This window comes from Microchirus variegatus, assembly GCF_963457635.1.
Source record: "Microchirus variegatus genome assembly, chromosome: 3".
NCBI lineage: Eukaryota > Metazoa > Chordata > Actinopteri > Pleuronectiformes > Soleidae > Microchirus > Microchirus variegatus.
The window spans coordinates 119,721-132,491 of record NC_139804.1 but is presented as its reverse complement, the minus strand read 5'-3'; the positions used below and the strand labels follow the sequence as shown (position 1 = coordinate 132,491).

The following is a 12,771-nucleotide window of genomic DNA, read 5'->3' as shown; positions in this document are numbered from 1 at the left end:
ACGTATTGGGATCTGTTGTGTAAGTAGCTCTTGACCCATTCCAGTGCTATCCCTCTAATACCATATCTCTCCAGTTTAGCTATCAAGATATCATGGTTATTGGTGTCAAATGCTTTTTTCAGATCTATAAAGATTCCTATGGAATGTAGTTTTCGGTCAATTGCATCAGTGACAATTTTCACAGACTCAGTTAAAGCCAGAGCAGTCGAGTGTTTTGTTCTGAATACATATTGGCTATCATATAACAGATTATGTTTGTCGATGAAGTTGTCTAGCCTATTATTAAATAGGTTCTCTAGAATTGTTGACAGTTGTGGTAGTATAGAGACTTGTCTGTAGTAAATTCATGTACGTCACCTTTTTTGAACAATTGCACAACTTTCGCAACTTTCATTTTGGTGGGAAATATCCCAGTTTGAAACAACAGGTTGCAGATATATGCTAAAGGTGAAATAATTCCATCCAATACTCTCTTAAATATTTTCATATCGAGGTCATTTACATCAGTGGATGTTTTTGCTACGCATTTGTTGACCAGGTGTCTAATCTCTATGTCCTTCACTGGTGTGAGAAACATCGAGCTGAGGTTTCTGCCTCTGTCCTTATCAAAGTGATCCCAGTGTAAGGATGAGTCAGGGATGTCCTTGGCTAACTCAGGCCCCACATTTACAAAGAAGTTGTTAAATCTTTCAACGATGTTTGCAATATTGTCTTCTTTCTAGTCATTATCCTTGAAAGAAGAAGGGTAGCTAGGTTTCGCATTTTTATTCTTATTCGTTGTTCCAGTTTTGCCTCAGTAGTTCATTGTTCAGTGTAATCATTCTTTCTTCTGTCCTGACCCTTCTATATGTGTTTTTGTTTTGTGTCTGTCCCACTGTTTGTTTCCAGTCATAGATGGCAAAGATTGGCAGATGGTCACTTACGTCATTTATGAGTAGTCCCCTTGTTATGTCATTCTCTGTAATATTAGTGAAAATATTATCGATTAAGGTAGCACTGTGTGTTGCGATCCTGCTAAGTCATGTAATGAGAGGCTGTAAGCCCATCGTATACATCGTATTAGTGAAGTCATCAATTATCTTATTTTGTTTTCGGTTGAGTAAATCAATATTTACATCACCACAGATAAAAACCCTGTTTTGGCTAGTTCCTGAGAACATTCTTCCCACACATTCATTGAAATCTTCCATTTTTCAATCGTCACACATTCCATTAATTTCTCAACAGCTTCAGATAAATTTTGCACAATCGCATACATTATGTTATTGTCAATGAACAGGGCCACTCCTCCTCCACCAATGTTTCTTCTGTTAACACAGACAAGTTTATATCCATCCAGGCAAAAATATATGCCTTTGTCTTCATTAATCCATGTTTCTGACACCGCAATGATGTTGAAAGGGTTTTTGAAGCGAGTGTAGGTATTCCTTAATGTGGTCAAAGTTGGCGTATAAGCTCCTGCTATTAAAGTGAATTATTGACAGCTTCCCATTCATCTCAATGCTCTCATTGTATTGATCCTCAGTGTAGTATTGGCATGATGTAGACGCCCGAGCCTTTGAGCTTCTTTCCCTGCTTCAGCAGTGCTATATTGTATTTTCGGTTGTTGAATCTCAGCACGACTACTTGCGTTCCATGCCTTTTCCTCTGGCGTAAGAGGTGACATACTTCCACATTTTTGAAATCCGTCTCTATTCTGTTGGAGAGGTCCCATCTTCTTCATGATTCCGCTCACGGCTACCTTAAGCCCCATCTGGTCCTTCTCGATGCTCCCAGTCACAGTTTCTTTAAGCCCCTTAAGGTCCTCTTTTATCACCACCAGGCTTTCGGTCACAACTTCCCACATTGGGTCAGCTTCGGCGCTATTAGGCGACCTGGCTTTTTTCGACATTTCCTCTCACTTGCCTTTTTTCTCCTTTTTCCACTTTATCTTACAGCTAGTAGCCGTTATCTCAAAGTGCTGCTGTTGCTGCTGCTTCCGTCCTCCTCCTTCGACACAGACTGTCTATAATGTAAATATCTAGTCCATACTGTATATATTCTGGAAATTGTCTATTATGTACAATATGCATTCTACTGTATTTAAATTTTTTATATAGTCTTAGTGTTAATATATTTTTATATTGTACTTCTCTTGTTAATGCATGTTTATTATTTATTATCCTTATCTTTACTGCCTTGCTGCTGTAACACTGTAAATTTCCCCACTGCGGGACAAATAAAGGACTCTATAACCTTATCTTATCTTAATGACAAACTAACCCTAACCCTATCAAAATGGGGCACCACTCCTCTCAAAGCGAGGAGAATGACAGAAGGACTGTCACTTAACGACCTTAAAGTGTCTCTCGACTATCAGTTATCACTAACCAATAATAAGCATATTAATATTAATTAGGATTAAATTTAAGAAGGGAGGGTGTGAGGTCGTACACTGGCTTCTTTCAATTACCCTTGTCACAAACAAGCAAGCACAAAACAAACAGTACTTTAACATAAAGGTTAAAATTTATTAAGCATTAAATAATAACAAGAACAAACATCAAGCCTCTAATCTAAAATAGCTACTGATAAACTGTTTGTATATATACATAGGGACATAGATATGGGTGCAGGAATGTGTGTGTATAAAGAAAAAGGGGCGTGTCACTCTTTGGCAGCTGGTGACAGCGTGGGAACCAGGAAGTAAACAAAACAAAGCCAAAAGGTAAACAAGAAGGAGGGGGAGAGAGAGGAAGTAGTGGAGGGGTCTCTGATGTGACGGTTGTCACGGCGACGCTCCCCCCACTTCCGGGTTACTAAAATGACCGCTACGTCACATAAAGTGGCGTCACTCGCTGTTACCACGAGGCAACGCGAGATGGCGTTTGTGCTCAGATTTCGTCACTCAGCTCTCCCGTCTTTCACCAGCGGGGGGGCGCTGAGTAAAAGAGGAGAGTTGAGGTAGGAAGTGGTGTCAGCAGTGATGCAGACAATTTAAAGGGAAGTGAGATAGAAAGGGGACGTGGCTAATCAGAAAACTTCTGTAAATCACACAGTTTATCCAGCGATGACCGACTTAAACTGCCGTTTTAACAGATCAACAGAAGTTTTCCTCTCACTACGTGATCACGAGCTGTGTTGAGGACACAGTTGATCAAATAACACAGGGAAAATCCACAGAGATAGAGAGAAGGCACGCAGGAAATAAAGATTTATCTCCATCACACAGCTTAACTGGAGTTTGTCCAGTTAATCTGTAGTTTTAAAGATCGAGTGGAATCTTTTATGTGCCCGTGTGGTCGCGTAGTTGCACTCCGCAGTGCGAACGAAAGGCACGGAGAACAAATAAAAACAATCAACAGCTGTGCGGACGGAACCGCGGTTTAACATCAACAATATAACTATATATATACTAGTATACTACTATATATACTAATAGTTTGCTGGTCTTATCTCACTGATCTTATTTCAGGCAAATTACAGCCGTGTGTGATACATGCACACGGTGATGTGGAAAGAAAAGAAAAACACACAAACAATAATAAACACAGTGAAACTATCGGTTGTGCACTACTCGTATCTGTAATAATCTCTAGAATAAACTATTTGCCCAGACACAATTGCCACTTACCATGAGTCTTCTGGGTGATCCGTAAGCCGGTGCCGATAACGGGGAGAACGAGCAGTTACTTTGTTGCGCGGCTCGTGTAGCTGTATGATACGTAGTCCAACGACTCACGACAGGGACAGCTGGTCGACTGTGGTAGGAACGTGTGCAAATTGCCACTTCCTCTACTGCAGGTATAACGGGGAATAACTCGCAGGGAGTTATTCCCAGGATCCTTGAATCAAAAACAAAAAGGGAAAAAAACAAAAATAGGACAGAAATAGACAAAGGAAAAATCTTCAAAAACTCGGCCATCAAGAATGTAGATCTTCAGGGGTGTGGTCTCCTCCTAAAAAAACAGACGTCTGTTCTCAGAGACAAGTAAGGTTGGAAGGGATGAGTTGGCGTGTGATCCACGTTTTTATCGTCTTTACTTCGGGGGCAGAGCATCCCGTGATATCCACCAATGGGTGAAGGGTGAATAGTTGTCTGTTGTTGATGTCATCCGCCGCAGTGGCTTGTGGGGAATGAGTCCATCACAGACTGGACCCCTGGTGGGTCTGGATTTTCCTTAGTCTTCAACATGTGGGTTTCAGGCTTTTACGAACCCAAACTTTTCACCAGGCCTGAGTTCAGGCTTTATGGCCTTCCAGTAGGCCTCAACAGTGTACAATAGCTAGGCCCAACACTGGAAAAATCAGTGGTTAGTAAAAAAAAAAAAGTACATCATTTTAAGTATTTTTATCAAGATCTTTATTATCTGTACTGAGATCTTGTAATTTAAACAATTCTAAAATACAGAGCATCAGAGAGCATGACAGGGGTGTTAACCATTTTACTTTGTCGTGCCACGACCCATGATGGCTTTCTTTGTGTTTCTCTGTGGTCTTACAAGGATTATATAACATTTGGGTCCAAACAGTGCCATCAAGAGGCCAAAACTGGAGGCCAGGATGGCAAAAACCTCCACAGCATCTGCATATTTGCCTGGTGAGCTGATGTAAGCAGGGACAAAGGCCACCCACACTGCACAGAAGATCAACATGCTGAAAGTGATGAGTTTGGCCTCATTGAAACTGTCTGGAAGATTCCTTGCTAGAAAAGCTAACAAACAACTGAGGACAGCCAGTAAACCAATATAACCAAGTAAAAGTGCAAAACCAACAGTGGACCCAACTGCACACTCATAAACTATCTTGTCACTGTGATACTGGGTGTTTTTATGAGGCACTGGTGAAGCAGAGACAAGCCAGACAGTGCAGATTGCTGCTTGAACACAAGTCAGAACCAGAACTGTCCCTCTCTGCTGCACAGCACCAAACCACTTCAGACTGGACTCACCACCTGGTTTGGAGGCCCTGAACACAGCCAGAACCACCATGGTTTTCACCAGGATACATGAGACACAAAGCACAAAGCTGATGCCAAATGCTGCATGTCTTAGTTGACAAGTCCATAATCTGGGTCGTCCAATGAAGAGCAACGAGCAGAGGAAACAGAACTTTAGTGACACCAAGAGAAGAAAACTGAGTTCTGAATTGTTGGCACGAACTATAGGTGTGCTGTGATGATGGATGAAGATGCCCAGAACAACAGCACAGATACATGTGCCCAACAGTGAGATGGTTGTCAAGCAGATACCCAGAGGCTCATGGTAGGAGAGGAACTCTGTTTTCTTAAGAACACAGTGGTCACGCTGGGGGCTGGACCAGAAATCTTCTGGACAACTGGTGCACTCCATGGAGTCTGAGAAAAGAGGGTGATGAGATACATGTTTATACAACATCTGTGAACTGTGCTGTTTAAAAGTTTACACTCACCAGTTGTATTGCTGATCTTTCCCTCAGAACAAGGGACACAGTCAAAACAACACTCAGGTTCCCCCTTCTTTCTGGCCATGCGGGAACCTGGAGAACAACTGTCACTGCACACTGACCGAGGCGGCTGTGTGGACAAACATCACTGTCTGTTATTGCATCTTATGAAGGCCCCTCCATACGTTTCCATGTCCCGTGTCCACAGAGAAGGTTACTATGTTTTTTCTGTTGCATGTCTGCTCAGCCCTGTGGATGGTGATACTTGTACATAACTACATGAAGTAGCTGGACCATTTGTGGATCATTGTGGGTGAAGCCTGCCTGGAAACAGCTCGCAAACCAATGAGTGTCAATGTGATGAAAATGTTTGTACTCTGCAGTGGTTGTCTGCCCATGTTTTTTTTTTCAAGACAAGAGCAACATCTTGACCTTCATTTCGGCCAAATTATCCAGCAGCAAAATGTCTATTTTCATTGCTATGCTGAACACACACAGATATACCTCCAACGATGATACCCAACGATCCAAGAAGCCTGGCTGCTGTTTTAGACTGTTTAAAAGACATTGGATGACCCATAACCTTCTCCAACTAAACACAGTCTCATCAGTCTTGGTCCATTATCCGGTAACATTAAGCCCAGTGCCAGAAACCTAGGTATCATTTTTGACTCAGACTTCACCTTCAGAATGGCTACCAAGCTATCATCGCTGATGGACAATCTCTCCCACCCCCCCACAGGACACCATCACATCATGTTATCGCAGGTGGTTTCTCTCTGCAGCAGTTAAACTGTACAACACTGCTCTCAGTTGACCACACACAACCAGGCTCCTCATTCCTCCCTACCACATGCAATATTCTGTCAATTTACATTAGCGCAACATACTTATACTTATATAATTTCCCATATTCAGCCTTTGTTCATACTGTAAATATTAGGACCATACCGTGTATATTCTGCAAACTCTCTATAATGTCCCTTATACATTCTATTTTTAACAAACTGTTTATAGTCTTAGTGTAAATATCTTTATATATTGTAATTTTGTTTGGTAAAGCATGTTTATGATTTATAATCTTTATGTTTGCTGCTCTTACAAAAAGAAAAAGATGTAAGAAATAACCTGTTTGGATTCAAAGTTCCAGAAGATTTTGTCTTCATCCAGTGTGACTTCTTCACCTTTGAAGGCTGACCTCTTAACATCACCCACGATCTGAACTTTAGTTCTTCCATCAGGGAGCCACACCCAATTTATGATATCATATATCGGCACGGTATCACCATTTTCATCAAATGACACTTGATCACCAAATGTTGTGGTGAAGTTGACTTTTTCCAAGTAATGAATAAGCTTTGGAAACGAAAATCAGACACACAAAAAAACAAGAAAGACAATAACAGTTACTGCAGTCTTTTGCCTCGGCTGACCAACAGATTCACACTTTCCTCACATAACATGTGCATGTTGACTTAAAACCTCTGCCCTCAGCTGTTGTCAGTGTAGAGGAATGAAAGTAAAACAGGAGTGAAATGACTTCTATTTTGTCTGTTATTAAACTTTAACAAAATAAAATATTTTTACACTTACACTTCATACAACTCCAAAAGAAATACTAAGAATTAAGTAAAATGAAGAGTAGAGTGTAGAGTGATATCTCACCTGCCATGGCTCCAGTCTTTGTAAATGAGCACAGGTGTTGTTGCTGAAAGGTCCTCTCCCTGGCTCACACTGCAGCATGTCATCAAGAGCATACGCCAGAGCGTACACAGCCTTATAGACATTATACTCTGGTCTGAGGTCTGAAACATCCACCAATTCAGTCTCCACATTCTCTAGAACTTCCTGTCCAGTGCATAATTCTCCTCCAGCTTCCACCCAACCTGCTGGAGGTGGTGCAAACCTACACTGAAATGTGTGTTCCCAGAACTGATTCACCTGGAAGATAATTATATTGTCTATTAAAGCCAGTATATAATACAAATAACCAGTCAGTGAAAAATTCTCACCATGTTGTTGTGATGTAGATCAGGATGTATTTGTAACAGGAAGTCTCTGAGTCCTGGTATTTCTCCTCGACGGATGGAGATTCCCAGTGTTCCACTCAGGTACGGCATGAATTGAGGAGTCTGGAGCACAGCAGCTGATGACCAGGCTTCACTGACAATCCACTGCAGGCCTGTGACATTCTGCCTCACCACCTGTGCATTGAATTATAATAAATAATGGTCCTGGTAAACAAACGTACCCCAAAACCCTCCTAACAACAGCTTTAATAACTTACAATTGAAATGTTAGTGATTAAATCTGTTTGAGAATATCTCTTTAATGACTGACCTCTTTCATGAGATTAATCATGCGAGTTGCAAACACAATCACCACTCGAGCTGTAGATTTCCTCATCACATCCACTATTCTCCTTAGTTCAGTAGGGTCATCACCCTGAGGCAAAATCTCTGTGTAAGCCAGACAACCTCCACCAGCTGGACCCAGATCAGAGTGAAAGGATCGGGCAGCGTGGACTCCATAATCATCATCACTGATGAGCAGACCTGCCCAAGTCCAACCAAAGTGTTTTAGAATCTGAATCATAGCATTCACCTATGTGGACACAGAGCAGAGGGATTAGTGCACAGGCTGGAATCATCTTTACTAGAAATCCTGATCAACAGGTTCATCAAAGACTCATAATCACTGTCTTTAAGTGTTGTATATCTGACACCACACAACTCTGTCACTGAGACATATAACATGACTGGTGACACACTCTTTTCTTTTTGTAGATAGATTTTCACCTGAAAAGCATCACTCGGGATCGTCCTAAAGAAAGATGGAAACTGTTGTCGGTCACTCAGACAGGAACATGTGGCAAAATAACTCACCTGTAAAAAAATAACTCATATACTAAAAACAGTCATCTGGTTTTCTAATGTTCAATATTTAATGTTGTCAAAACTTTATTTATGTCTGTTTTGACATTACATGCCAGTCATTTGAAACAATGATTGACTAGAGAGGCAGATAGACTTACCATAGGCACTCTGTACAAACCGAACAATGATGATAAAGCAATAGAACGTGTGGAGGAAGAATCTCCCACAATCCCTAGGACTGGAGGAGTTCCTACACAGTTCTCCTCTAATGTAACTTGCTCTTCTTGACCACTGACTAAGGTCAGTGCTGCACGAAATCCAATTCCTAGTCGGACACAGTTATCATAAAGACTGTATCCCAGAGTCACATTAGGCAGCAGGTTTGACTTTTTGTTGATCTCATCAATAGCAAAGGCCATGGTCTGAGACGCTCGGAATCCTATAATATCAAAACTAACAGAAAAATAAGTGTTATTTTTTGAAAAATCTTATAAAGTGCAAAGCTACATATTTCACGACAGTAGATACTGAAAACAATATCTCTAACAACCTCAGTCAAACTTTGCTTAAAACGTCAGACATAATGTAATCAGTTCATATTACTAAGAAGATGAGAATAATACGTCTGATTTCACCGTTTCCCTGTCAAACGCACTTATAGCAGGTAGGCAGCTGTGGCTCTGAGGTAAAAGTCAGGTCAGGATCAGCAGAAAAAAAGTTAATTGCAAAAATTCCACCAAGAATCACATCTCCAGGTTTGTTCATCCCATTTAGATCAAACTGTCCCTGTAACTGACAAGAGGAGGAAGAAAGAGAGGAGGACACAGCAGAGAATAAGCAGCAGTACAACATTAGCAAGAGCAACTTGTTATCTAAAAATACCCTCATGACTTTGCTCTGGTTCATCTCTTTACTGAGTTCAGTCCTGTTACTCCATCATCTTTTATTGACTTATGATAATGTTTATTCTTGGACATCACCTATCAGGGCAGAATAACAAGCTGTCGGGGCAGGTCCTCACCAACGTCATGCATTATTTACATTTGTTCTGTCTTTCACTTTTACATCAGTGTGTGTGTCCAGTATTTTAGTCACATTGATATGCTTTGTAAATGAATGATTGAATACAAACGGTTATCTGTTATTAAACTGTGGCTGTTTGAACAACAAGGCCAGACAATTTATCATTCTATAAATATAAAAACTGACTTTAAGAAGGTGAAGAAAAGAGAATCATTCTGGTGGTTGCTAACTAACTGTGTGTGTGAGGTGGAGAACACTCATAAACACTGGTTGCTTTTATCGGTTCGTCTGATCAAATGTTTCAAAGCTCCCAGTCCAGCACACCACAAACAGCTTTACTGCTAAGATACTACACTCTTAGAAATAAAAGTGCTAAGTAGAACCATATAAGGTTCTTCAGCTTGTCTTTATAGGAGAACCCTTTTTGGTTCCAGGTAGAACCTTTATTAAAAAGGTTCCACCTGGAACGCTTTTAGAGGGTTCCACCAAGAACCCCTTCACACCCCTTATTCAGGAAAGGGGTTTTAAATGGTTCTCTGGATCAAAATGGTTCTTACTGGAACCATTAGTGTTACCAAGAACCCTTGAAAAAGCCTAAAAAGGATTTTTAAGAAGCAAACGGTTCCAGGTAGAACCTTAGCCCTTGTAGAAGGACCCATTTTGGAACCTTTATTTCTTAGAGTGTATGGAGTGTTTTTAGCCTTGGAGCTAATGTGGAAGTTAGCACCACCAACTTAGGGAGACCATGGATAATTACTCTAATGGAGGCAGTTTCACTGCAGCAGGCCTGAAGTAGTCCTGTAAAATTGCATTGGTTTATAACAATGGCATAATAGAAAACAAATCAAATTATTTAAGTGTTTTTTAACAAAATCTTTTATGACTCAAATCAAAAATACATAGGATCATAGAGAGACATCCGTGTTGACAGTGTTACTTTGTGGTGCCACGACCCATGATGGCTTTCTTTGTGTTTCTGTCTGGCCTCGCAATTATTATGTAACATTTGTGGCAACCATGGCAAAACTGTGAACAAGTCGGGCAACAGACATTTTGAGTTATTCACAGATTCTGAAAGTGTGATTTCTAAGCTTTCCAACAATGTCTAACATGTGTAAATCAGATAATATTTGAAGAAGATGTGGCCATTTGAATGTAGGCACTCCTCAAACTGCTTTAGGGAGAATGTCAGCCTCAAAGATTTACACCTTCTGGAGCCAAGAGACAGAATCATCACATTTACATAGAACAACCCCCTCCTGGTCTAATCTGTCAGTGAAACCACACCCTGCTCTGTATGAGCACAGATACTATTGTTGTGAGCTACACTGCTACACAGAACAATTCATACAATACATTAAAAAACTGGACATAATATCCTCTTAAGATTTGAAATGAAATAACTTAAAAAATATATATAGAAGGGAGGGGGGGGGGGGGGTTTTGTTATCATTTATTGTCCTTACACTCCTGTAGTCATATTTCCATCAGGATCAGGATCGAAAATAGACACATATTTCTAAAAATCAAATGAAATGTAATGCATTGAAGTGTCTCTGTGGTGTAGTGTGGATGGATCAGTCTGTTACTGAATGAGCTGATGATGTGCTAACTCTCAGCTAGTTGCTAAATCATTAGCATCACAGGCCATTCTTCATACACGAAGCTGTGTCATTCACACATTAAAAGACAAAATGTGTTTTAATCCTTGTATGTGACTTTGAATGAACACTAAGGTTATATAGATTAACTATTTTATCAACCCTCCTAACTCCCCAGTTGCTAATGTATCTACTGATACCTGCGAGAAAATCCTAAATTTTTCACTGATAAAATAGAGAACATCAGATCATTGTTTACCCCCTCCTCATCACCCACTCTACTCTGACTACTCTGGTGCACCAGCTATTTTTAATAAATTTCAGCCCATTTCTCTCACTGAACTGCGGGATTTAGCACTGTCTACATGTTTTAAGCATGTGGTTGTCCAACCATTGCTTAAAAAACATAATCTTGATGCTAAATGCCTGGAAAATTACCGCCCCATCTCTATGCTTCCTTTTTTCTCTAAAGTTCTAGACAAAGCTGTTTTATCACAGTTGACTCCTTTTCTGACCACCCACAACATACTAGAACCTTTTCAATCAAGATTTAGATCCCTTCACAGCACAGAAACGGCCCTTCTTAAAGTAATTAATAATCTGCTCCTCACGTTGGATTCTGGTGATAATGCCATCTTGATATTACTTTTTCACAATTATCATCCACAGTGCAAAAAGAAGAAGAAAAAGAAGAAGTTGTGCACCTCAGCCTATTTGTTAATCCAAGTTCAGTCGTCTCGGGAAAAGTCCATTCCAGTATTTCCGAATACCGCAGTTCAGTCCAGTACATGCGTCGACTCCAACACAAAATAAGGAAGTAAACCTTAAAAAAACACCTGGAACCCTTTGGGAGGGTTCCACCAAGAACCCATATGAAACCTGTTATTTAGGAAAAGGGGGACCAATTTGTCAATATGTGCATCAAACTAAAGACAGTGGTTCTACATCTCAACCCACTAGGGCTACGGTTAGAGGATATGATAGAGGAAGTGACATTGTGACAAACTGGGAAACAGAGATGTTAACATGAATCTATAAATCACAGATATGAAATAAAACATCATAATATACATCAGCATTTATCTGTAGACATGAAACACAAACCAACTAAATGTTCCACGATCCTGTTAAAACCAGAGGAAAACACAAAGAAGGCCATCATTGGTCGTGACACCACATAGTTTCAAAGTTAATACTGCCGTCTCTCTGGCTGCTCCACTCTGTATTTTAGAAGTAACTCATATTTAATTATTTACCAGATCAAAATGCAAGGAATAAAGTCAATAAGTAATCAATTACTTTTTTTTTTCATTTTGTTATTTTGCTCAAAACCCAAATGTGTTAATGGGCCACTTCCGGTAGTAACACGGGCAATGTTTTTATATTTATATCATCTTTATTAAGTCATGACATGTTAAAATCAATGTATAGACATGAGAACAAGGACCAATTATGAAACACTTCCAAAAAACCTAAAACACATATGTTGGGCATCAGCACTTGTCAGGCTCTTTCACCCTCATCCACAGCATGGAACAACTCTAATCTAAGGACCGACAACTACCTTCAGACACAGTTGTGAACAATGTAGAGCTCTGGTTGTTGCGAATGAGAGGCTACCAATCCTATGTTCACTTGGAGTATATCAAGTGTAGACCACAGCCTGACACAAAAGTCTTACTTGCTGTTGTTACTATGATTGAGTATTTTATATAGATGTAAGAGGGGGGAAATTGTATGAAGTTTGGGAAAGAGTACTTTCTGTGTACACCAGTCTACAGCTGAATTACTGTAATCTGGCGTTTTATGGCAACATCCATTGAAAAACTAACTTTTCAAGTCATTGGTCTTTGGATTACACAGACAAA

The 12,771-nt window shown here is 40.2% G+C and overlaps 1 protein-coding gene across 1 annotated transcript; it reads right to left on the bottom strand.

Annotated features, from left to right (window-relative positions):
- Positions 1-4,424: 4,424 nt before the first annotated feature.
- On the bottom strand, positions 4,425-7,523 carry LOC310924578 (vomeronasal type-2 receptor 26-like; the record flags this gene model as incomplete). Its single annotated transcript, XM_083886360.1, has 3 exons — positions 4,425-5,335; positions 5,410-5,533; positions 7,416-7,523. 3 exons carry the CDS (start codon positions 7,521-7,523, stop codon positions 4,425-4,427), a joined length of 1,143 nt encoding a protein of 380 aa, XP_083742486.1.
- Between the last annotated feature and the right edge of the window lie 5,248 nt (positions 7,524-12,771).